At 39.1% G+C, this 26,056-nt stretch overlaps 1 protein-coding gene across 1 annotated transcript; it reads right to left on the minus strand.

Annotated features, from left to right (window-relative positions):
• Positions 1 to 3,367: 3,367 nt before the first annotated feature.
• On the minus strand, positions 3,368 to 26,025 carry LOC122440457 (zinc finger protein 266-like). The gene is made up of 7 exons (XM_043466734.1): positions 25,905 to 26,025; positions 24,107 to 24,216; positions 15,602 to 16,463; positions 14,969 to 15,095; positions 12,627 to 12,707; positions 11,814 to 11,896; positions 3,368 to 7,435 (listed from the first exon to the last, which is right to left on the minus strand). Exons 3-7 carry the CDS (start codon positions 15,719 to 15,721, stop codon positions 6,011 to 6,013), a joined length of 1,836 nt encoding a protein of 611 aa, XP_043322669.1. The 5' UTR covers positions 15,722 to 16,463; positions 24,107 to 24,216; positions 25,905 to 26,025; the 3' UTR covers positions 3,368 to 6,010.
• Between the last annotated feature and the right edge of the window lie 31 nt (positions 26,026 to 26,056).

Raw genomic sequence — 26,056 nt, forward strand, 5'->3', positions numbered from 1 at the left:
CAATAAAGCTGTTTTCTCAAAGCAAAAAATTGTGACAGTACCCACATCACTGAGTAGTTACGTTTTAAAACTTTAATGTATGAAGCACCTAGAACACTAACATTCAAAAACATTAGCTACCATTATATTTTTACTAGTATTAAAACCTAAACTATTGTCATCAAAAGGAAATGTAATGAGACTTCCCCGGTCTACAGTAGTTAAGAATCCGCCTTGCAATGCAGAGGACATGGGTTTGATGCCTGGAGCAAGTACGCCCACCAGCAGCAATTGCTGAGGCTTGCTCCCTCATTCTGGAGCCCCCAAGCTGCAGCCACTGAGCCCCTGTGCCACAGCTAGAGAATCTGTGCACCTCAACGAAAGATCCTGCATGATGAAATGAAGATCCTGTGTGCCCCAACAAAGACCTGAGGCAGCCAAAATAATTTTACAAAGGAAATGTAGTGTTGATGTTAGTAAATATATTACTGGCACTATATAGGACTTGACTCAGGTATATACATAAGAATTTGTTGTTAATAAAGCAGCAATTGCAAATAAGTCAGTCAAGGAGCTTTTCAGTAAGTCGTACTATAATTTTTTTCATATTTCTGGAGGAAAGTAAATTTGATCTACGCCAGTCCACATAGCAAAATACATTCCAAAAAAAACACAAAAACAAACAAACAAACAAACAAAAAATACATTCCACGAAAATTATATATTCAAATGTTAAAAGCAGTACATTTCAGAAGAAATTTAGAAAATTTATATATAATCAAGAATTTGAGACTTTTTAAAGCAAAGTACCAAATCCAGAAATTATTTTTAAAAACAGAATCCTTAGTTATATAAAAAAATTACAGCAAAATATGAAAAATTAACATAGTAGAATAACCATTAGGTAAATGTAAACACATTTGGTAATGTATGTGAACCTTCTGATAAAACATGCTAGTACATGAGGGTTTTAAAAAATTTTAACTCTCAAAGGCCACCCCCTGAAACCCACAACAAACAAGACTACCAGAGAAACTGTGGTACTGTTCCTGAGCAGGCAAAGAATGCCTGGTATCAGTGCTATTTTAACATAGTAGGGGAAGTCCTAGCCTGTTTTGTTAGATATGAAAAACAAGCCCAGAAATACATATTTGAAAACTTTTTTTTTTCAAATTTACACATCTCTATTGAAAGATATTTCAATTTCTACACTTGAAATTCCAAAGGAACTCAGTGTTATTAGACCTTAGCATGGTAACTGTATAAATAAAAAGCAGTAAGAGGAAACAAAGGCCTAACAACGGGATTGACTGAATGGACCACGACTTTGAAGATGAGCAGGCTCATCAGTATGGGAAGAATTCCTACAAAAGCTCTAGGAAGCTGGATAAGTGATGGAAAATCTTTTGACGAACATCCTGTGGGGTGAGCCTTCAACCCATGTTGCCCTTCCAGCCTCTAAACCCCACAGTAGACCTGGTCCCGCCTGCAGCCCTGACCCTTGGTGTGCGCAAGGCCTTCTGCCCAGAGCCTGGTCACAAACCGGGCTGTTTCTAGCCTCAACCTCTTTCCTTTGGTCCAATGCTGTCTCCACCTGCCTTTCTGGGCGAAGCCAAAGTCCTACCTGCATCCAGTCGTGAGGGAACTACTTACAACTTGTGTGAATCCACCTAACATAGCTGACACTTCTTTTTCAAGGTGGGGAACAGAAATGATGCCAGAGATTCCCGTTGTCTGTGCCTCTCTCTGTGATTAGCTTTGTGGTGGTTAGTTGCATCCCGGCTAGGTGAGGCCCTCAGTGAACCTGAGTGTACCATGCTGGAAGGAGGGCGTCCAAGGACGAGTTCCTAGTAGAAGGCTTCAACGGGCCTCCTTTGGGCGGCCTGGCTGGCTCTTCTGGTAGCTACCCGATCAATGTAGGTATAATCAAGAGTATCTATTTTGATTCTTGGAACCACTTTATTGAGACATAATTTGCCTACCATACAATACACCTATTGAATTTATACGACTCAATGTTATCTTAGTATTGATATATTCACTGGTAATCATCACAATTTTATAATCTTTTCACTTCTAAAGCAGCTTCTGGCTGTCAAATCACCCACTTAATTTCTCTCAATATCTAAACAACCACAAATATACTTTCTCTATATGTAGACTTGCACTTTCTAGATTTTTCATATAAATATTTTCACTTAAAATGTTTTTCAAGGTTCATCCATGTTGTAGCATACATGACTCACATCATCTTGGCTTTGGAGAATTTCCATGTGAATATGCCACTGTGTCACTCACTGAATAACAAAAGCTGGGACCACATTTACTTGATTTATCTTGCTCAGCACTTGACAACACTGTCACTAGGAGGCCAAGCAGAATGAGGTCAATCTGCAGCAGTGATCTCAACATTGCCCGCAAGGTCTCAGACTCAGGCAATTGTAAGAAATTCAGTGGGTAGGTTTTTTTAAAAATATTTATTTGACTGTATTGGATCTTAGTTGCAGCACATAGGATCTTTCATTGTGGTGTATGGACTCTAGTTGTGCGCAGGTTTAGTTATTCTGCAGCATGTGGGATCTTAGTTCCCAGACTAGGGAGCAAACCCGAGTCTCCTGCATTACTTAACCCCTGGTCCAGAGGTTAAGGCTGCAGGGAGCCGGCCTGAATGTACAGGCCCCTTACGGCCCTAAGAGAGATCAAAAGGTCTCTCTTTGTCCTGCCACCCCTTCTTGTTAAAGTATAGACTGGCATTTGTCTCCTTCAGGGAAAAAACACACCGGTGACCTTTTTGCCTGTTTTTCTGGTGCTGATAAGCTCATCATGCTCGAAACCTGTTTTCCATCTAATGTTCTATTGATGAAGCCTGTTTTCTATCTAATGTTCTAATGATCTTAATCATGTTGGGCGCAAGGGTAATTAACGCTTTACTGATCTTGAGTGTGGGAATTTAAAACATCTGTAGCTCTGCACGTATGCAAAAACCCTCGATCTATTCTTAGTAACTCCTGTTAGCGTATATATAGGCGTGGTATTCTTCAATAAAGTTGGCAGAGTCAGACGCAAGCGGACTCCGTCCCTCTCAACCCCATCTTTCTCTTTCTGAGTCTTCTTTTTCCTAGGTACTCTGGTAATTGCGTTCTCGACCAGTTCGTTTGCCGGCAGGCTCCGGCATAAGGCGATGCTTAACCTCCGGACCATTGGAAAAATCTCTAGGATACTCAGGTCTTATTTCAGACAATTAGGCTACATCTAAAGCCAATCTGTAATCCTTAGTCATTGCAAATAATTAAAGGGGGCAACAGATGGGCTGAGTTACAATGTACACACCCTTATTTAAACTACAAAATGACATATTCCTCCATACATACAAATGTGTAACACAAAATTGCACATGCAATTCTTGTTCAGGATTATTAAGGTTGATCTGGATTATCATTATCATTACAATGGTTTGATTAAACCTCAATAAAGCATCATCAAGCAGCTGCAGACATGAAAGCCAAACTCAACATAATCCAAGGCTGTTCAGCACGAGAACTTTGTCAAGGCTAAAACGAGTTTCTGCAGGTCTGTATCTGCACCCAAGACCCACACTCAGGAACTGCCACTGATGGCATCAAGCACAGCAGATGATCAGGACCAGCTCTATTCACATGAGTTTTTCTGTTTTCACAGCAGATGTGTGGAATGACAAATACAGAAGCAGGTTACATCATCAGTGACAGCTGTTGTCTGACCAAGAAAAATACAGTTGTTTTGCCAGACCGTGGTGTTGGGTTTAGGGGTGAAACAGAATATTATTCTCAATTTCTGCACAGCTTGAGATTAACGATTCTCCCTCAGATGCTGGGGTTGTTCATCTAAAGTCATGAAAAAGGGGTGACTCACATTAGATGTAACCTTCTCTCGTGCCATGCCAGGATCAGAGTAAGAATGACAGGATAATTTTACAAAATTTATAGACATACCATATCCCTCAGCTTGGACAGCATAAAAAGAAAGTTAGTTGATCAGTCATGTCCAACTCTTTGTGACCCCATGGACTGTAGACCACCAGGCTCCTCTGTCTGTGAAATTCTCCAGGCAAGAATACTGGAGTGGGTAGCCATTCCCTTCTCCAGGGGATATTCCCGACTCAGGGATTGGACCCAGGTCTCCTGCTTTGCAGGCAGATTCTCTACCGTCTGAGCCACCAGGGAAGTCCTCACTGTAAATGAGATTAGTGAGCACTGTTACACATTTAAGCACTCACTGTCTTCATAATGTGAAGACAATGTCAATCCAACAAGAGAATCCAGCAGGTTAGACAAGGATAAACTGCGTATCCTGAAGGTCCACTTTCGACCCAGTTGCAAACTGAAAGTGCAGTCACTATATTGGCCTGGTCTAGCTATGAGAGGAAAGACAGACACACTGTGTGCAAGAATTTGTTCTTCTTGTTTAGTTCCTCAGTCGCGTCGGACTCTCCCCGAGGTCATAGCCAAATCACAAATGCTTAAAATAGATCTACAGAACCCCCAGAACTCTACACCTCTCAGCAACTCTTAAGATTTCAGACTCAGGATAGTATTTTCCAAATACTCCATATTCAGTTTCTCTTGACTGTGAAACACCTGATGTTTATTAAGAATGAGGAACAATCTAATGGAGAATGATGACTCCACAATTAACTTTTTTACATTCATAAAGGTTTTCTCCACAGTGAGATTATAAGTGAACATTATTTAGCAGAATTAGAATTTACGCAGGAAAAGGTACATTGGATGTCTTCAATAAATAACCACATAAATCTCTAAGAACAAGTTAAAATTACTTTCTTTTACCTAAAGGTATAAACTGTAAAAAATTATAAAAAAAACTTACCCACATAACTTAAATCAGTAGGATTTCTGTCTACTGCAAGATCTCCCATATTTAAAAAATATAAATTTCACTGAGGCAAGAGTGAATGGCTGTCCATGCCTCTTAATATTATCATATGGCTTCACTGTGAGTTTTTTATTTACTTGGCTGCGCTGAGGCTTATTTGTGGCATGTGAGAACTTTGTTGCCTCATGCCAGATCCTCTGCTGCTGTGCATGGACCCACTAGTTGCACTGTGCAGGCTCAGTACTTGAAGTGTGCAGCCTTAGCTGCTCTGTGGCATGTGGGATCTTAGTTCCCCAAGCAGGGATTAAACTTGTGTCCACTGCATTGCAAGGCAGATTCTTAACCACTGGACCCCCAGGGAAATCCCCACTGTGATATCTTACATAACAGTTGTGAGACTCACGTCCTTCCCACACTCTTAACATTTGTAAAGCAGCTCCCAAGTGTTGACCTTTCATGTTGTTGGAAGTGAATCAGAAAGACAAAAAGCTTTCCTCTGTGCCTTACATTTATAGGGTTTCTCTCCAGTGTGAATAGCCTTCTGTGTGGTAATGGATGAACTGGTACATGTTTTTCCACACATATTACACTCGAAAGTCTTCTGCCCTGTATGAGCTCTAAAATACTTAAGACAATTCCCTGGCAGTCCAGTGGTGGTTACAGCTCCATGCTCTCACTCCCAAGGGCCCAGGTTTAATCCTTGGTTGGGGAACTAATACCCTACAAGCTGCATGGTACAGCCAAAATGAATAAATAACATTTCAAAAATGCTTAGAAAGGAAAAAACAAAACAAAACAAAACTTAAGAGTTGAAGCAGCAGCAAATGCCTCCCCTCATTCCAAACACTTATACAGTATCTCACCAGTGTGAATACATTTGTGAATGGCAAAGGGTGAAGAACTAGCAAATCTTTTCCCACATTTATTACATTCTAAAGGCATCTTTCCATTAGGAATTCAAAAATATTTAGTAAGGGATTTCCCTGGTGGTCCAGTGGTTAAAACTCCGTCTTCCAATGCAGGGAACTTGGGTTCAATCACTGGGAACTAAGGTCCCACATGCTCTGGGGTGCAGCCAAAATTTTTTAAAAAATGTTTCATAAGATATGAGAAAGCAGGATGGGCTTTTCCACATTTGTCACATTTCAATAGCCTCTCTTCAATGTCGTTTTATATGGTAAGAAAGGCTTGAGAAGTGAGAAAAGGTTTTTCCACATTCCTTACATTCATATGGTTTCTCTCCAGTGTGAGTTCGTTTGTGTATGATAAGATATGAAGAAGTGGTAAATGTTTTCCCACACACATTACACTCAAAAGGCTTCTCTCCAGTGTGAGTTCTAAAATGTATAGTAAGATATGAGGAATTAGCAAAGGCCTTCCCACATTTATCACATTTAATAGTCTTCTGTGCAGTATGAGACTGTAAATGTCTAATAAGGTGCGAAGAAGAAGCAAAGGCTTTCCCACACGTGTCACATTTAAAAGGCTTCTCACCAGTGTGAATTTTCGTATGTCGAGTAAGGCCTGAAGATCGAGTGAAGGTTTTTCCACATGTGTCACACTTAAAAGGCTTCTCTCCAGTGTGTGTTTTCATATGTTCAGTAAGGCCTGAGGATCGAGTGAAGGTTTTCCCACAAGTGTCACACTTAAAAGGCTTCTCTCCGGTGTGAGTTTTCATATGTTCAATAAGGCCTGAAGATCGAGTGAAGGTTTTCCCACATTCCTTACATTTATAGGGTTGCTCTCCAGTGTGAGTTCCCATGTGAATGTTAAAGGGCAGAGAATGTTTGAAGTCTTTCCCACATTCCTCACATTTGTAAGGTTTTATTACTGTGTGAATTTGGCTGTGAACACGAAGGTATGAGGATAATCTAAAGGCTTTCCCACAATACCTGCATTTGTAGGGTTTTATTCCAGTGTGAATTCGACTGTGAACACGAAGGTATGAGGACAATCTAAAGGTTTTCCCACATTCCTTACATTTGTAGGGTTTTATTCCAGTGTGAATTCGACTATGAACAAGAAGGTATGAGGAAAACCTAAAGGCTTTCCCACATGTGTCACACTGAAAAGGCTTCTCTCCAGTGTGTGTTTTTATATGTTGTCTATGGCTTAGGGATGCAGTGGAGACTTTCCCAGAGTTCTCACATCTGTAGCATTTGTTAGCAGTGTGAGTTGGCACATGTGCACAAAGTCTTGTTGAGTGAACAAAAGTTTTTCCATATTCCTTCCATTTGTAGAGCTTTTCTTTATTGTGAGCTCTCACTTGTGTCCGAAGGTAAGACTGACTAACAAAGGCTCTCCCAATATCACTGTGTTCTAAGGCTTTTTCTTGTATGTTAGATTTCCAGGGTATAATATCTGGAGTCAGCATGACAGTTTTTCCACACTGATTAAACATGGAACATTTTTCTCCAGTAAAGGATTTGTTGTGCAGAGTAAGGAAGTTTTTCCCATGCTGATTATCTTCATAAGAGTTCCCTCCATTTTGAGTACTCCTGTGTGTCCTAAGGCATGAGTGGTCACTGAAGTCTTTCCCACATTGCTCACTGTCATAGAGTTCCTGTGCTTTATGGCCTCTTGCCTGTGGAGAAATGGAAGAATGATGATTTAAAGATTTCTCAGACTCATTAACTCCTCCTACCCATCTCAAAATAGAAACATTATTATAATGAGGATGAATGATTTATACCATCTCCATTACATTCATACTATGCTTGCCCTGTTGATTTATTTCAATTTAAATAATGAAATCCTTCTGTAAGAATGATGTGCCATATACTCTCATCCTAAAAGAGTTCTACAAGGGACTCCCTGGTGGTTCAATGGTTAAGAATCCACCTTCCTATGCAGAGGACATGTGTTCAATACTTGGTCATGGAACAAAGAACCCATATGCCATGGGGCAGCTGAGTCTGTGTGCTGCAACTAGAGAGAAAGCCGACACACTGCAATGAAGACCCACAGCAGTCAAATAAATAAGCAATCAAAATAAAGTAGGGGATGGGTTCAAGATGGCGAAATAGAAGGATGTGCGCTCTTCTCCTGTGACAGCACTGAAATTGCAACTAGCTGTTGAACAACCATCGACAGAAAGATGCTGGAACCGACCAAAAAAATATACCCCACGTCCAAACACAAAGGAGAAGTTGCAACAAGATGGTGGGAGGAGTACTATCACAATAAAATCAAATCACATACCCACTGCATGGGCGTCCCACAAACTGGAAAACAATAATACCAAGTAAGTTCTTGCACTGTTGTGAAGGTTCTGAGCCCCATGCAAGGCTTCTCAGCTTCCAGATCCAGCAAAGGGAATCACCATGGAATCTGACTTTGAAAGCCAGTGGGATTTGACTGCAGGACTTCCACAGGACGGGTAGAAACAGAGACTCCACTCTTGGAAGTCACAAACAAAATCCTGCATGTATCAGGACCCGGGAGAAAGGAGCAGTGACCCCACAGGAGACTGAACCAAGCCTACCTGCTAGTGTTGGAGGGCTTCCATCAGAAGCGTGGACCACCAGGTGGCTCACCTGGAGGTGGGGCACTGGCAGCAGCAGTCCTGGGAGGTGTCCCTTGGTGTAAGCCCTCCTGGAGGTCATCATTACCTTACCACAGAGCCTGCAGACTCTAGGACTGGGCTGCCTCAGGCCACACAACTAACAGGAGGGAGCACAGCCCCACCCATCAGCTGACAATTGTATTAAAGTTTTACTGAACAAGGCCCTGCCCACCAGAGCAAGACCCAGTTTTTCCAACTGCCAGTCTCTCCCAATAGAAAGCTTACACAAGCCTCATAGCCTTATCCACCAGAGGGCAGACAGAAGCAGCAAGAAGAACAATTCCTCAGCTGTCAGAACAGAAACAACATCACAGTAAGTTAATCAAAATGAAAAGGCAAAGGATTATGTCTGAGATGAAGGGACAAGATAAAGCCCTAGGAAAACAACTACATGAAAGAGAGCTATGCAACCTTCCAGAAAGAGAATTTAGAACAGTAATAGTGAAGATGGTCCAGGATCTCAGAAAAAGAATGGGGAAAACACAAGAAATGTTTACTGAAGACTTAGAAGAACTAAAGAACAAACAGAGATGAACAATAGACTAGAAGATATCATAGCAGAATAACTAGATAGGATAAGTGTCCTGTAAGACAAAATGACAGAAATAACAGAATATATGAGAAAAAAAAAAATGAAGACAGCCTAAGAGACTTCTGGGATAACATTAAATGCACCAAAATTCACATGATAGGGGTCCCAGAAGGAAGGATCTGAGAAAACATTTGAAGAGATAATAGCTGAAAACTTCCCTAACGTGGGAAAGGAAATAGTCAACCAAGTCCAGGAAGTGCATAGAATCTCAGGCAGGATAAACCCATGGAGGGTTTACACTGACACACATATTAATCAAACTGACAAAAATTAAAGACAAACATATTAATAAAATATTAAAAGCAACAAGGGAAAAACATAGCTTTTATAAACAAATAATACACAAGGGAACTCCTGTAATGTTATCACCTGATTTCTCGAAAGAAATTCTATAAGCCAGAAAGGAATGGCATGATATATTAATATTTAAAGTATTGAAAGGGAAGAATGTACAACCAAGTATATTCTACCCAGCAAGACTCTCATTCAGATTTGACAAAGAAAAGTTTTAGACAAGCAAAAGTTAATGAGAATTCAGCACCACTAAACCAGCTTTACAACAAATGCTAAAGGAACTTCTCCAGGTAGGAAACACAAGCAAAGGAAAATGCCTACAAAAAACAAACCTGAAACAATTAATAAAATGGAAATAGGATCATACGTATCAATAATTACCTTAAATGTAAATTGGTTAACTGCACCAACCAAAGCAGATTGGCTGGGTGGATGAAAACATGTACATATATGCACTTTCACTTACCACATCACTTTATTTAACCACCTAAATTGTATGTAATTCTTTTATATTGTTAGGTTAATCATGTGTCCATTATAGCTTGCAATTATAATTATCTTTTATTTTTTGTCTGGCTATTGGTTGTGAAAATTGATAAACATCCTTTACTATTGTGATTATGTAACTATTATTCATTTTAACACCACTGTATCATAATTGGTCAACAGAAAATAATAGAATTCTATACTACTAAAATTATCACTTAATAGAAAAACCTGTAACCACTTTTTAAAATCCAGATGACTTATCCATGAATTATCTTGGAATTTTTTTGAAAAATACAAATGCCCAGGTATTGCTTTTTTCTCCAAAGCTCCAGATGTGATTCTAATGAGCGGTCATGTTTAAAAATAACTGAACTATATGATGAGCTTTTACTTTTATATAATTTCACCTTTTCTTTTTCATATTCAGTGCTCCCATTTCACTTAGTTTATGTTTTCCAGTTTTTTTGTTGTTGTTCTTTCTCAAGCCTTTATGAAGTGTAGTAGAAAGACTTTTGTATACATACATATATGTAAATAGTATGTATAATATATATTTTAGAAAACTTACAAATTTTGGTTAGCTAAAACATTTATGACATTTTGGTTCTACATGTTTAATACAATGCTAGATTTCTAATTTATATTCACTCAAAACTCTGATATAGATCCATCTATTCTAGCATCTAGTATTACTGAAAAAAGCCAAGATAGCTTACTATTTTAGTTGTTTTTTTAAAAAAACTGAATGAGGCTTGAAATGTTTAATCCATATCTGAGAATATAAAGAAATACTATGTTGTTAAAAAAAATTAACACATGATACAATATTATTAATAAAAGTACAGATTTTGTTCAAATTTCACAAAATTTTATGCTAGTGTCCATTATTTGTTATTCAAGATTCCACACTGTATTAAGTTGCATTGAGCAACTTCAGCTGCATGCAATAAGTTCTGATAAATTTTCTTTTCATTTTTATTGTTACTAATATTTTCTAATTTTCCTTCTTATGGCTTCTGAGCTATATCTGTCATTTAAAAGTGGACATTTAATTTCCAAATACATGGGGTTTCTAAAGTATCCTTGATATTAATTTCTCATTTAAATGCTTTCTTCTCTGCCATCACCTTCTGTGTTTTTTCAGTCTTCCAACTTCATTGAGGCTTTCAATGGCTAAGTTAAAGAGCTCTCTTGGTAAATGTCACATTGCACTTGAAAATATGAGGGTTATTTTCAGTTATCTCTTGATATTGATTTCTAACATAATTCCCTACAGTGACAAGAGAACAGACACTATGATTTCAATACTCTTAGAGCATGAAATTTCTGCACCTTGTTTTATGTCCCTGGATATGTTCTAGTGTTTGCTGGTTTATAGTCTATGGGAACCTGAATAGAATTTGTATCCTGCAGTTGTGTGAAAATTGTATAAATCTTAATTATGTTGAATTGGTTCATAGTATATGTGTGTGTGTAAGGTCTACTACACCCTTCTACTTTTCCTCTGTTCATTCTATTAATTTCTAAGAGTTGATCTTGAAACTCTACTAAAAACCTTAATTTTTATACCTAAAACAATAACTGTAGTATATATAGTGTTTAAGTGTAGTATATATATGTAACTTTGTTCTGTATTTTCTAAGTCTCCTGTAAATGTGTTATCATACTTTCATAATTTAAAAAATAAAAAAAAAAACAAAAGAAGAACAAAAAAATAAACCTGTTTCTTAAAAAAGAAAAAAAGGCTTCTATACAGCTTCAATGAATTGTTTTGAAAACTCCATGTCTAATTTATATAAGTGGGAGTGATTCCTTGTGGGAATTTTGAAGCAACAAATATCAACCTAGGGATAGGATATCCCCAAGCTAGTCATAATCAGAATTCTTTGAGAGACATTGTTATCTCCAGGGTGAATGCCTTTGATCTCAAATATCTATCACTTGTGCTCATATTCTAAGGAAAATCCTAAAATTATCTACGTGGAAAATAAGAAATATTTTTTTGAAATTTAGTGACTTTACCTTTTGTATCCCATTTGACATTTTTTTCCCAAAAATATTCTGCCGAATTCCTGAGTCTTTGGCTTTAAGTTGCATTCCCCACTCTAAAAGAGAATGACTAATTTAAGACTTTGCAAAAAGAAGTGGATGTTAAAGGAAGTAAAAACAATAAGGCTCAGCTGTATGTTTTTCCAAATTAAGCATATCTATTAAAAAGGCAAGACAGATTTGGGGAGTTTGATTATGTCAAAAATTAGGTAGTAATATATGTATACGTAGTCAAAATTCAGCATTTGATTTAAAAGACAAGTCTTTGAAAATTAAATATGAAGGGAAGAGACAGAGTATTATTAGGGAATGTTCTGGACAAAGAGTATACATCAAAATGTTAAAACTAAAGAAGAAACAACAGGTTATTTTATGAGATCATTGGAAATTCTGATTAAATGGAAAGTAAGTACATATGAGGGGCTTCCCAGGTGGTGCCAGTGGTAAAGAACCTGCCTGCCAATGCAGGAGACAAAGAGACATGGGTCCGATCCCTGGTCGGGAAGATCCTCTGGAGGAGGGCACTCCAGTATTCTTGCCTGAAGAGTCCCATGGACAGAGGATCCTGGTGGACTACAATCCAAAGAGTCACAACAACTTGGACATGAGTGAAGCGACTTAGCACTCACATACAAGTACATATGAGAAGTTGAGGAAGGTACAGAGCATCTGAAACCAAGGACCTCAGCCTTCTGAGAGAAAAGCACATCTTAACAAGTTGCCTCCTTATAAATTAAAAATACACTGAAATTTTATTAACATGCAAAGTTCTTTACAATCACTCACCTTGGAGGATTCCTCTCTCTACAGTACTCAACTCTTCTTCTTCCAACCAAGAGATCAGAGTGGGTTTGAACACCTGATATCCTGTTCATGAGGAAAGATCTATTAATAGAAATAGCCCTGCAAACAAGACAAACCTTCCCATGAATAAGGTCCAGTACCTAGTCAGGTCATTAGAATGAATGTGGTATTAATAATATTCTAAAAGAGATATAAAGGTGAATAGCTCCTCTTTCTGTGTCTCAGAGAGACCATTTCTCTGGCCCCTGAAATAAAAGTTCAGACCTATATGTACATTTACAAAGCACTAAGACTTTTATTAAAGTGGAAAATGAAATAAGTGCAAAAAGAAATGTTCATTCTCATGGAGAAGCCACTAAACTGCTGCTGCTAAGTCGCTTCAGTCGTGTCTGACTCTGTGCAACCCCACAGATGGCAGCCCACGAGGATCCTCCGTCCAGGGGATTTTCCAGGCAAGAGTACTGGAGTGGGGTGCCACTGCCTTCTCTGGCTATTAACAGGCACCTAAATTTTGGTGTCTATGAGAGTCATGTCCAGTGCTTGTTAAAACACAGATGACTGGGCCCAAATTCCAGTGTTTCATTCACTATGCCTTAGGTGAACAACTGAGTAATGCTGTTACTATCTATTTCTGTTTTATCGACTATGCCAAAGCCTTTGACTGTGTGGATCACAATAAACTGTGGAAAATTCTGAAAGAGATGGGAATACCAGACCACCTGACCTGCCTCTTGAGAAACCTGTATGCAGGTCAGGAAGCAACAGTTAGAACTGGACATGGAACAACAGACTGGTTCCAAATAGGCAAAGGAGTACCTCAAGGCTGTATATTGTCACCCTGCTTATTTAACTTTTATGCAGAGTACCTCATGAGAAACGCTGGGCTGGAGGAAGCACAAGCTGGAATCCAGATCGCCGGGAGAAATATCAATCACCTCAGATATGCAGATGACATAACTCTTATGGCAGAAAGTGAAGAACTAAAGAGCCTCTTGAGGAAAGTGAAAGAGGAGAGTGAAAAAGTTGGCTTAAAGCTCAACATTCAGAAAACTAAGATCATGGCATCTGGTCCCATCGCTTCATGGTAAATAGATGGGGGAACTGTGGAAACAGTGGCTGACTTTATTTTTCTGGGCTCCAAGATCACTGCAGATGGTAACTGCAGCCATGAAATTAAAAGACACTTACTCCTTGGAAGGGAAGTTATGACCAACCTAGACAGCATATTAAAAAGCAGAGACTTTACTTTGCCAACAAAGGTCCATCTAGTCAAGGCTATGGTTTTTCCAGTGGTCATATATGGATGTGAGAGTTGGACTATAAAGAAAGCTGAGTGCTGAAAAATTGATGCTTTTAAACTGTGGTGTTGGAGAAGATTCTTGAGAGTCCCTTGGACTGCAAGGAGATCCAACCAGTCCATCCTAAAGGAGATCAGACCTGGGTGTTCATTAGAACGACTGATGCTGAAGCTGAAACTCCAATACTTTGGCCACTTGATGTGAAGAGCTGACTCATTGAAAAAGACCCTGATGGTGGGAAAGATTGAAGGCGGGAGGAGAAGGGAACAACAGAGGATGAGATGGTTGGATGGTATCACCAACTCAACGGACATGGGTTTTGGTGGACTCTGGGAGTTGGTGATGGACAGGGAGGCCTGGCGTGCTGTGGTCCATGGGGTCACAAAGAGTCAGACACGACTGTGCAACTGAACCGAACTGATGGATGTGAGAGTTGGACTATTAAGAAAGCTGAGCACAGAAAAACTGATGCTTTTGAACTGTGGTGTTGGAGAAGACTTTTGAGAATGCCTTGGACTGCAAGGAGATCCAACCAGTCCATCCTAAAGGAGATCAGTTCTGGGTGTTCATTGGAAGGACTGATGTTGAAGCTGAAACTCCAGTACTTTGGCCACCTGATGCGAAGAGTTGACTCACTGGAAAAGACCCTGATGCTGGGAAAGATTGAGGGCAGGAGGAGAAGGGGATGACAGAGGATGAGATGGTTGGATGGTATCACCGACTCAATGGACATGGGTTTGGGTGGACTCTGGGAGTTGGTGATGGACAGGGAGGCCTAGTGTGCTGCGGTTCATGGGGTCACAAAGAGTCAGACACGACCAAGCAACTGAACTGAACTGAACTGAATGCTGTTAGTTCTAAAACCATATTGTTACATAAACCATACTGGGTTAAAACTCATTCATGTAGAGACAAAAGTCTACTAGTTTCCATTGTGTTCAGATTGACATCACCCATCTTGGAACACAGTCAGTACAGCACATATGTCCGTCTCCTAAGAGGCTACAGGAATGATGGTGGCTGTACCTGCTGTGGTCAGGTTCTTGTAGTTCTCCAGCATCACATCTCTGTATAGCTTTCTCTGAAAGCAGTCCAGTAAAGTCCATTCTTCCTGGGTGAAGTTCACAGCCACATCAGCAAAGGTCACTGAGTCCTGAACCATCATACACATACTAGCTTCAGTAAAGTAAGATCTTCAACAGTGTTCAGTGGGGAATGAAGCAGGAAGACTCAATATCAACAGAGGGCTTCAAGTTCTCTCATCATCTCCCCCACGACACAAAGGTCTTCTTTTTATCTACACTCATTTCTGATCAATATGGAACCAGTAACACAATTCTAAGCAAATTACATATATTTGTACAAGCTGATGAATAAATAAATTCACTGAGAAATACACACGCTCATTCCTTATCATGTCAGAACAACAGGAAAAAAAAACACACAAAACGGGAGTTGCAATCATGAGACAGACCTTCTGCTTCCAGAAGGTAATTATTGAAATATTATGAATTCAGAGCAATCCCTCGGCAATATGAGAGCTTCCACTTTGGGAGGCAATTCAACAGGGATTCAGACAGACTTTATTTAAGTAGCTCAAATGTGTTCATCTGGTAAATGCAGTAGGTCATTTTGTATAAGGATATACTTTCTTCTTACCTGAGAACAATTTCTCAAACACTCAGTTACCATCCTGTTTGCTTCTATCTTTACCTCAGGAAGGCAGAAAGAGTCCTTACTAAGAACACCTAGGAGAAGAAAGAAGGCATGAGCACCCATAATTGATCATAATTCCCCTGGTCCTTGCCTGGAAGTCATTCCACTTTAGCTCAAAATTCCCAAATATCCCTGTGCATTCAGAAAATCTCACAGAGAGGAAAGCTGGTGAGATAGGAGCACATTGAGCTCACATCCCTCTCAGGAACAAATAAAAAGTACATCCACACGTGGAGCAAGTCTCACTGAAAACAAACTGGACATCAGCAGAAAGATGCTTCCAAAACCAAGTCTGTACAAAAAGGTCCCCACAGAGTCAGGTAGGAAAGGAGGGGAAGTGGTCAGGGGTCCACCAGGAAAGGGACATAGCAGAGGAACATCATGGGCTTGGAGGTTTGAACCACAAATTGGACACTGCAAACCTGTGGTCTGACATCAGGAAGACAAGTTCCCTTAGCTGGTTTGAAAACAAGTGGGATTTACAGGAGGGCTGTAAGAATCCAAGACTCTACTCCTGATGAGAGTGCACAGCTTGCTTATTCCCAGGAACAAGGTGGAGGAAGCAGGATGAACCTACCTGAAGCTCAGGTCAGTTTCCAACTAAGGAAAAGTGTCTGCTGCCAAGGAAGAGTATACACTTGGGGGATGTACCAGATCGGGACCCAATACCTCATCTGAATGGGGTGAGAGAGGCTACTGCTGGCACTTGCGGAGGTGGTGGATCACGAGTTGTCTGGCTCCTTGACTGGCTTCCTGGACAGTCTCAGTGTGTGTCTGGCACACAGCAAACCTCCTGCTCTAGCTGCTGAGAGAAAAGAGAGTGCACACTTGGAGGGAACAGAACTGACTCAGACTCGCCAGTCAAGGCTTCTGCTTCCAGCACGTTGGGACCTGCCCCACCCCTGCTGACAGGTCACTGACAGCCGCTGAGCATGGGAGAAGGACCAGCCTACAGAGGGTTCTGGCTCGAGCCCTTCTATCTCCAGCCCAACTTCAGTTCTATCGCCAGCCATCACCCAACAAGGTGACAGCTGCCAAAACACCCCGAGGAAAGACATAACATGTGCTCACTTTGTTTTTTAAAATGTTATTTATTTATGGCCACGCCACACAAGTTGTTGGATCCTAGCTCCCTGACCAGGGATTGAACCCATCCCTCTGCAGTGGAAGCACAGAGTCTCCACCACTGGACCACCAAGGAAGTTGCCCTGTGCTTACTTTAGATCCAGCTGCCAATCAAAGCTATGGGGTACACAAAGAATGCATAATGGTCGTCCCACAAAAGGACAGACCTTCAAAGATGGGATAGGCAACTGTTTCACTTAATTTCATAGTGACAGAGAAAGTTAAACAAAAGGAGAAGACAGAAGAATTTGTTTCAAATGAAAGGATACACACACAAAACCCTGACAAACAACTAATCCAATGAAGATAAATATAACAAGGGGTTAAAGCAGTAGTAATAAGAATGCTAATTGAACTTGGGAAAAGAAAGAAAGAACACAACGAGAATTATAACTAGAAAATATAAAAAAGAACCAGTCAGAAGTGGAGAATACAATAACTGAAATGAAAAACACACTAGAAAGGATTAACAGTAGATGTGGTGACACAGAAAGTATAAGTAATCTGGAAAATAGAATAACAGAAATCACTCAATCAGAAAAATCAAATTAAAAAAATTAGGACAGTTTAGGAATTCCTTGGTGGTCCAGTGATTGGGACTGAGCACTTTTACTGCTGTGGGCCTGGGTTTGATTCCTGGTTGAGGAACTAAGTATCTTCAAAGCCACATGGTGGAGCAAAAAAAAAAAAAAAACAAACAGTTTAAGGAACTTCTGGGACAACATGCTGCATTCTAACATTCTTATTGGAAGGGTCCCAGAATGAGGAGAGAGGAAAGGGTCAAAATGTATTTGATGAAATGATGGTTGAAAATTTCCTGAATCTGAAGAAGGAAACAGATATCCAGGTGCAGAAAGTACAGAGTCCCTAACAAGATGAATCCAAAGAGATCCGTACAAAAATATATAATAATAAAATGCAAAAGCTAAAGAGAAAATTCTAAAGGCAGCCAAGAGAAAAACAAAGAATCACATACAAGGGACCCCTTTAAGGCTATCAGCTGATTTTTCTGCAGAAACTTTGCAGAACAGAAGAACATAATACATTTAAAGTGCTTCAAGGGAAAAACCTACTACTTAAGATACTCTACTCAACAAGGTTACCATTCAAAACTGAAGGAGAGATAAAAACTTCTCAATCAAGCAAAAACTAGAAGAGTTCATCAATACTAAAAAGAACCCAAAGAGAAATGTTAAAGGGTCTTCTCTAGGTAGAAACAAAAAGGCTACAACAAGAAGAAAGAGTGTATAGGAAAGGATAATCCCACTAGTAAAGGTAAATATATAGTAAAGGTTGTAGACCAAGGGTTTAAGTAAGCTAGCATGAAGATTAAAAGAAACTGTGACTACAATAATCAGTTAAGGGATAAACATAAAACACGACATTGAAAACAAACAATGTGGAAGAAGGGAGCAAATAATTTAGAATGTGCTTGAAATTAAATCACTTTTAGTTTAAAACAAGTACATCTAGTTACAGGTCAACATATGAACCCCATGGCAACCACAAATTAGTAAAGCTAAAGACATACACAGATTGAAAGTGAAAGGATGGAAAAAGATATTCCACACAAATGCAAACAAACAAAAATCTGAAGTAGCATTACTCATAGCAGACAAAGAAAACTTTAAAACAAAGTCCAAACAGAAGACAAAGAAAGGCATTTGGTAATGATAAAAGCATCAGTACAAGAGGATATAACATTTGTTAACCTATATGGCTTAATACAGGAGCACCTAAATAAATAAAGCAATTACTTACAGTCATAAAGGGAGACATTAACCATAATACAATAAAAAATAGGGAATTTTAACGCCCAACTTATATCAGTGGACACATTATCAAGACAGAAAATAAGTAAGAAAACAATGGTGTTAAAAGATACATTTAGGTCAGCTGGACTTAATAGATAACTACAAGACATTCCATCCCCAAACAGCAAAATAAATATTCTTTTCAAGTACACATGGAATGTTCTCCAAGAGAGATAACATGTAAGCTTGACAAATTTAAAAGGATAGAAATTATATTAAGCATTTTTTTCTGATCACAATGGTATGAAACTAAAAATCAATTACAGAAAGAAAAATAGGAAAAGAATAAGCATGGAGACAAAGCAACACACTATTACAAAACCAATGGGTCAATGATGAAATCAAAGAGGAAACCGGAAAATATGTCAAGACAAATGAAAATAGAAACAAAACTTCACCAAATTTATGGATGCAGCAAAAGCAGTTAGAAGAGAGAATTTTATGATAGTAGGCCTATCTCAAGAAATAAGAAAAAACTCAAATAAACAACCTAATTTAATACTGAAAGGAATTAAAAGAACAACCAAAGCCCAAAGTTATCAGAAGAAAAGAAATAAAAAACATCAGAGAGGAAATAATCTGAGAAGAGATCAGTGAACCCAAGAGCAGTATTTTGAAAAGATAAATAATGTTGATAAGGCTTTAACCTGGCTCATGAAGAAACAAGAGGAAAGAGGGTACCAAACAAAAGCAATAAAAAATGGGAGAGGAGAAATTACAACTGATATCAGAGGTGCAAATAATCATACTATTATGGAAAAAAAAAGAATTCTATGAAGTTACATGCCAACAAATTGCACAATCTAGAAGAAATATATTTCCATTGTCACACAATCTTCCAAAACTAAATCAGGAATAAATAATCTCAACAGACCAATTACCACTGCTGAAACTGAATTAGTAATCAAAGCCCTTAAAAACCAAAGTTCAGGGCAGACAGTTTCACAGGGGAATTCTACCAAACATAAAAAGAAGGCTTAAAACTTATTTTTTGCCATGCCACATGGCATGCAGGATCTCATTTCCCTGACCAAGGATTGAACCCACACACACTGCACTGGAAAAGCAGAGTCTTAACCACCGGCATGCCAGGGAAGTCCCTTTAATACCTACTCTTATCAAACTATTCTGAAAAATTGAAGAGGTGGGAACACTCCCAAATACATTTTATGAGACCATCATTATCCGATGCCAAAATCAGAAGTAGTATAAAAATTAAAATTACATGCAAATATCTCTCATGAATATAGATGCAAAAATTCTCAACAAAGTATCAGCAAACTGAATTCAAAAATCTATTAAAAAAATCATTCACAATGATCAAGTGGGATTTACTCCAGGGATGCAAGTATGATTCAACATCTGAAAAATCAAGTAATGTGATATACCACATTAACAAAAGGAAGACTAAAAATCACAAGATCATTTCAATAAATGCAGGAAAAACATTTTACAAAACTCAGTATCTATTCATGATAAAGACTCTCATCAAAGCTGGTATGTAGAGAACATATCTCAACATAACAAAGGCCATTTATACAAGCCCACAGCTAACACCATACTCAGTGGAATACAGAAAGTTTTTAATCTAAAATCAGAAGAAAGACAAGGATACCCACTCTCACTACTTGTATTGGAAGTCCTAGCCACAGCTATCAGATGAGAGAAATAAAAGGCACTCAGATAGGAAAGGTTGCAAAGAGTCAGACATGACTGAGTAACTAACACTTTCACTTTTTCTTTTTCAGATAGGAAAGGAAGAAGTAAAATTGTCACTATTTGCAAATGACATGGTACTATCAGTTCAGTTCAGTTCAGTTCAGTTGCTCAGTCATGTCTGACTCTTTGCGACCCTATGAATCGAAGCACACCAGACCTCCCTGTCCATCACCAACTCCCAGAGCTTACTCAAACTCATGTCCATCCAGTTGGTGATACCATCCAGCCATCTCATCCTCTGTCGTCCCCTTCTCCTCCTGCCCCCAATCCCTCCCAGCCTCAGGGTCTTTTCCAATGAGTCAACTCTTTGCATCAGGTGGCCAAAGAATTGGAGTTTCAGCTTCAGCATCAGTCCTTCTAATGAACACCCAGGTCTGATCTCCTTTAGGATGGACTGGTTGGATCTCCTTGCAGTCCAAGGGACTCTCAAGAATCTTCTCCAATACCACAGTTCAAAAGCATCAATTCTTCAGTGCTCAGCTTTCTTTATAGTCCAACTCTCACAGCCATACATGACCACTGGGAAAACCATAGCCTTGACTAGACGGATCTTTGTTGGCAAAGTAATGTCTCTGCTTTTTAATATGCTATCTAGGTTGGTCATAACTTTCCTTCCAAGGAGTAAGCGTCTTTTAATTTCATGGCTGCAATCACCATCTGCAGTGATTTTGGAGCCCCCCAAAATAAAGTCTGACACTGCTTCCACTGTTTCCCCATCTATTTTTTTTTTTCAGCTAAGACAGCAAAAGAGATGATTTATTGTACATGTTACATTCAGCCACAACTGAGAAGAGAACTAGTCCATGGTTATCACAGGTCCAGGGCAAAGGACCAAAAGGGACGGCTTTGATACGAGCAAGGTAGGTCTCTCAAAGGTGGTCAAGGCGATCAGAATGGCCATAGATGTCCCAGATCCATTGAGAAGTTCTAGATAGTAGGCATGCAGTCCACAATTTGTACCAGCGTCCCTGGCCTCTGGCTTCCCTTGTTTCTGCTTCTGTGGCTTCCATGGGTGTACAAGTTTACTTGGACCTCTGCCTCACCTTTCTTTTTTTGCGCTTCAGCCTGCGCATTCGCTTCTTCCTCCACTTCGCTCTCATGGCGCAGAGGTTTCTCAAAAGATGGCGCTAAGGCCGAGAGGCCCATCTATATGTAAAACCCTAGTCTCCACCAAAAAACTAATGAATTCAGTAATGTAGCAGTATACAAGATTAATATACAGAGATCCGTTGCTTTTCTATACAATAATAACTATCAGATACAAAAAGCAAGAAAAAAAATCCCATTTAAAAATGCATTAAAAAGAATTAAATTACTAATTTAGAATTAAAAAACTTAACAAAAAAGACCTATACTCTGAAAACTATAAAACACTGAAGGAAATTGAAGATGATATTACAAAGAAGTGGAAAGCTATCCCATGCTCATGGATTGGAAGAATTAATACTGTTAAAATGTCCACACCACCCAAAGCAACTACAGATTTAATGCAATCCCCAGAAAAGTACTCACTGTCAGTGAAAACTGTCAGTTTTCACAGAACTAGAACAAATAATCCTAAAATTTATATGGAACCAGAAAAGACGCTAAATACCCAAGGCAGTCTTGAGAAAAAAGAACAAAGCTGGAGATATCACATTCCTTGACTTCAGACAATACTACAACTGCAATACTACAGTAATCAAACAGTATAGCACCGATACAAAAAAAGACACATAGAACAACAGAATACAGAGCCCAGAAATAAACCTACACACTTATAGTTAATTAATCTATGACAAAAAGAGGTAAGAATACACAATGGAGAAAAGATGGTCTCTTCAATAAATGGTGCTCAGAAAACTGGACAGTTCATGTAAAAGAATGAAGCTAGAACATTTTCTCATACTATGTACAAAAAAACTCAAAATGGATTAAAGATCTAAAGGTAAGACCAGAGCCATAAAACTCCTAGAAGAAAACACAGGCAGAACAGTCTGTGACATAAATCATAAAATTCTGTTTTTGGATCTGTCTACTAAAGCAAAGAAAACAAAAGCAAAAATAAACAAATGGGATTTAATGAAAAGCTTTTGTATAGCAAAATAAACCATCAACAAAATGTAAAGACAATTTACTGAATGGGAGAAAAACATCTGCAAATGATATGACCAATAATAGGTTAATATATAAAATATATGAACAGCTGTACAACTCAAAATCAAAAAAACAATTCTATTAAAAAATGAAGGGAAGCCTTGAAAAAACATTTTCCTAAAGAACACGTACAGACAGCCAAGAATTACATGAAAAGATACTAAACATCATTCATCACCAGATAAATGCAAATCAAAACCACAATGAGATATTACCGCACACCTGTCAGAATGGCTGTCATCAAAAAGACCACAAATGACAAATTTGGCGAAGATGTGAAGAAAAGGGAACCCTTGTATTTTGTTGATGTGACTTTAAATTGGTGTAGCCAGTAGGAAAAACAGTATGAAGATTCCTCAAGAAACTATAATATGATCCAGCAATTACACTCCTTTGGGTACATATACAAAGAAAATGAAAACAGTAATTTGATATAAATTTATTTATTTTAATTGGTGGCTAATTACTTTACAATATTGTAGTGGTTTTGCCACACATTGACATGAATCTGCCACGGGTGTACATGTGTTCCCAATCCTGAACCCCCCTCACCTTCCTCCCCATCCCATCCCTCTGGATCATCCCGGTGCACCAGCCCCGAGCACCCTGTCTCATGCATTGAACCTGGACTGGTGATCCATTTCACATATGATAATATACATGTTTCAATGCCATTCTCCCAAATCATCTCACCCTCCCCCTCTCCCCCAGAGCCCAAAAGACTGTTCTATACATCTGTGTCTCTTTTGCTGTCTCGCATATAGGGTTATCGTTACCATCTTTCTAAATTCCATATATGTGCGTTAGTATACTGTATTGGTATTTTTCTTTCTGGCTTACGAAGACAGTAATTTGAAAAGATACATGCACCCCAATGTTCATAGCAACATTATGTACATACAGAAGCCAAGATATAGAAGCAACCTAAATATCCATCAACATATGAATGGATAAAGAAGCTTCACAAAATAAAATATCATTCAGTCATAAATAAGAATGAAATGTTGCCATTTGCAACAACACTGATAGACCTGGAGGCTATTATGCTTAGTGAAACAAGTCTGACAAAGACAAATACTGTATGTTATCACTTATATGTGAAATCTGAAAAATGAAGGAAATGAATAGAACAAAACAGACTCAGAGGTATAGTGAACAAACTAGTGGCTACCAGTGGGAGGGCCAGTAAAACTGGAGTAGGGAATTAAGAGGTATGAACTACTATGTATAAAATAAAAAAGCTGCGAGGATATACTGTACAGCATATGGAATGTAGGTGATATTTTATAACAACTTTAAATGGAGTATAACCAATCAAAATACAGTCATTATGTTGCATACCTGAAACCAATACACTACTGTAAATAAATTATACTTTAACAAAAAGTTAAAAAAATAAAATCGACATTGCAACTCTGAGATAAACACACTCAAAATCAAAAACTAAAAACCTCACAAGTACACACTACTGCCACGGAGTACCAGGGAAGTCCTATCCCATCTGGAGCCAGAGAGATAAATGGTGTGCCATGTTACCCACCAGGCAAAGAGTAATCGGTCATTTCACAGGCAAGGAAACCTAAACGCTGAGCAATGTGACTTTTTACTTATCAAGGCAATAAAATACATGAATAGGACTATGCAGCAACTTTACCTCATGCATACATACTAGGAAGCTGTCTTAGAGACCATCATTCTCTGGCTCATTTCAGCTCCTCTTAGATAAACAAGCAGCATGACTGCTCAGAACCGCACCAAAGAAATCTGTATTTTAAAAACAGAACCCAAAACTGAGTCTCTGGGGGAAAAAAAAAAAAAAGCATTAATGACAAATTACCATGGGGCATATGATAGGCTGTTACGCTGCAAGACTGATAGTGAAATTTGCATAAATATTCTTTTCTGAATCACGATCATTTCAGGGTAGCTTGAGAATATAAGTGGATAGGGCCATCTCCATCCCTCTGAAGACATGGTTACCTGGAGCTCAGCTTCGTATCAAGTACAAATCAACAAATACTAATTATCAGTCATCAACATGATAAATTAGTTCCTTCTGTGCAGAGGACATATATGAAAGCTACTAAAACTGTATGCTCTACAACAAGACTATCAGTAACATCAACTGCCATTTATTGACAACCATTATGTACCAACTATCTCATGAGGACCTTATATGTCCGTTTTATATTTGGAACAACTTCAGTATTTGAATCTGCTCTTTCAATTGTAAATTGCATACAGTCTAAACACTAATCTGGGCTTCCCTGATGGCTCAGCTGGTAAAGAATTCGCCTGCAATGCTAGAGACCTGGGTTCAATCCCTGGGTTGGGAAGATCCCTTGGAGAAGGGAATGGGCTACCCACTCCAGTATTCTGGCCTGGAGAATTCCATTGACTGTATAGTCCATGGGGTCGCAAAGAGTCTGACACGACTGGGCAACTTTCACTTTAAACACTAATCAAGGGATATCCCCTCTGGTTGAGTGGTTAAAACTCTGCACTTCCACTGCAGGGGACATGGGTTCAATCCCTGGTTGGAAAAATAAGATCCTAAATGCACACTAATGAAGTATATCTGATAAAAATTTAGGGTGCAGCTAATTTTGGACACTTTCAATGAAGAAAGCAACATAAAAATCTCATATGAAATAGATTACATGCTTAAGTAATACTATAGTATATTTTAGGCTTCCTTGGTGGGTCGCATGGTAAAGAATATGCCTGCAATGCAGATCCCTGAGCCAGGAAGATCCTCTGGAGAAGGGAGTGGCCACTCATGCCAGCATTGTTGCTTGGAGAACCCCATGGACAGAGGATCCTGGCAGGCTACAGTCCATGGGAGTCTCAAGAGTCGGATATGGTTGAAATACAATGAAGTGTTGGTTTCAGATGCACTCAAAGAAGATTCAGTTACACATATACACACAAGAGCCTTCTGAGATGCTCTTCCAGGGCTGGAATCCTCAAATCTGGCTCAAATAAAGTGGTCCAACTCTTCCATAATTTTTCGTGGAAAATAACACATATCCTTCCCCCGAATCACATATATACTAACATGCCACCTCATCTCTTCAAAATAATTTCTCAGAGCTATCTCAGAGGCTGACTCCTGGGCAACAGTCCCCAGTAAAACTTTGAATAAACTCAATTCTTTCATTTTCAAGTGAACATCTTCATATTAAACAGGAATACAGCAGGATTACTAACTTCAAAATAACCAGAAGGTGCAGGGGCCTGAGTAACCTGAATCAAACAGTGGATATTCATGATCTCAAAAACTAAAGTCACAAAAAGGCTTTCGAATAGTGAAGCACAGTGAAGGACAACACCCCGAACCCTCCCCTTACCGCACATACGACCTGGATGAATGCAGGGCCTTAGGGCCCGAAGGATGTAAGAGAGAGAGGCCAGGCCTGCCCAAGGAAATCTCTCGAAAATTCGGACCAAACCTGTCCTTTAACGCGCTCCTTGTATCCCACAGCCCTTCCTGAACGTGGGCCTCACCAAGGACACGCTGAAACACAGGACGACCAAAACCACTACCTCCCAGAGGCACGGAGGCGCCGGACGGAAGACCGACACAGACAGTGACGCAACTTCC

Source organism: Cervus canadensis, chromosome 4, assembly GCF_019320065.1.
Source record: "Cervus canadensis isolate Bull #8, Minnesota chromosome 4, ASM1932006v1, whole genome shotgun sequence".
Taxonomy (NCBI): domain Eukaryota; kingdom Metazoa; phylum Chordata; class Mammalia; order Artiodactyla; family Cervidae; genus Cervus; species Cervus canadensis.

What these genes read in the sequence shown, in the direction of transcription:
- LOC122440457 (XM_043466734.1), bottom strand. Translation starts at nt 15,721, where the DNA reads ATGGGTGCTCATGCCTTCTTTCTTCTCCTAGGTGTTCTTAGTAAGGAC. An exon ending in AGAGAGAGGAATCCTCCAAG is followed by an intron (nt 11,897 to 12,626) that starts GTGAGTGATTGT and finishes ATTCTCTTTTAG; the next exon opens with AGTGGGGAATGCAACTTAAA. An exon ending in TGTCAAATGGGATACAAAAG is followed by an intron (nt 7,436 to 11,813) that starts GTAAAGTCACTA and finishes ATTTCTCCACAG; the next exon opens with GCAAGAGGCCATAAAGCACA.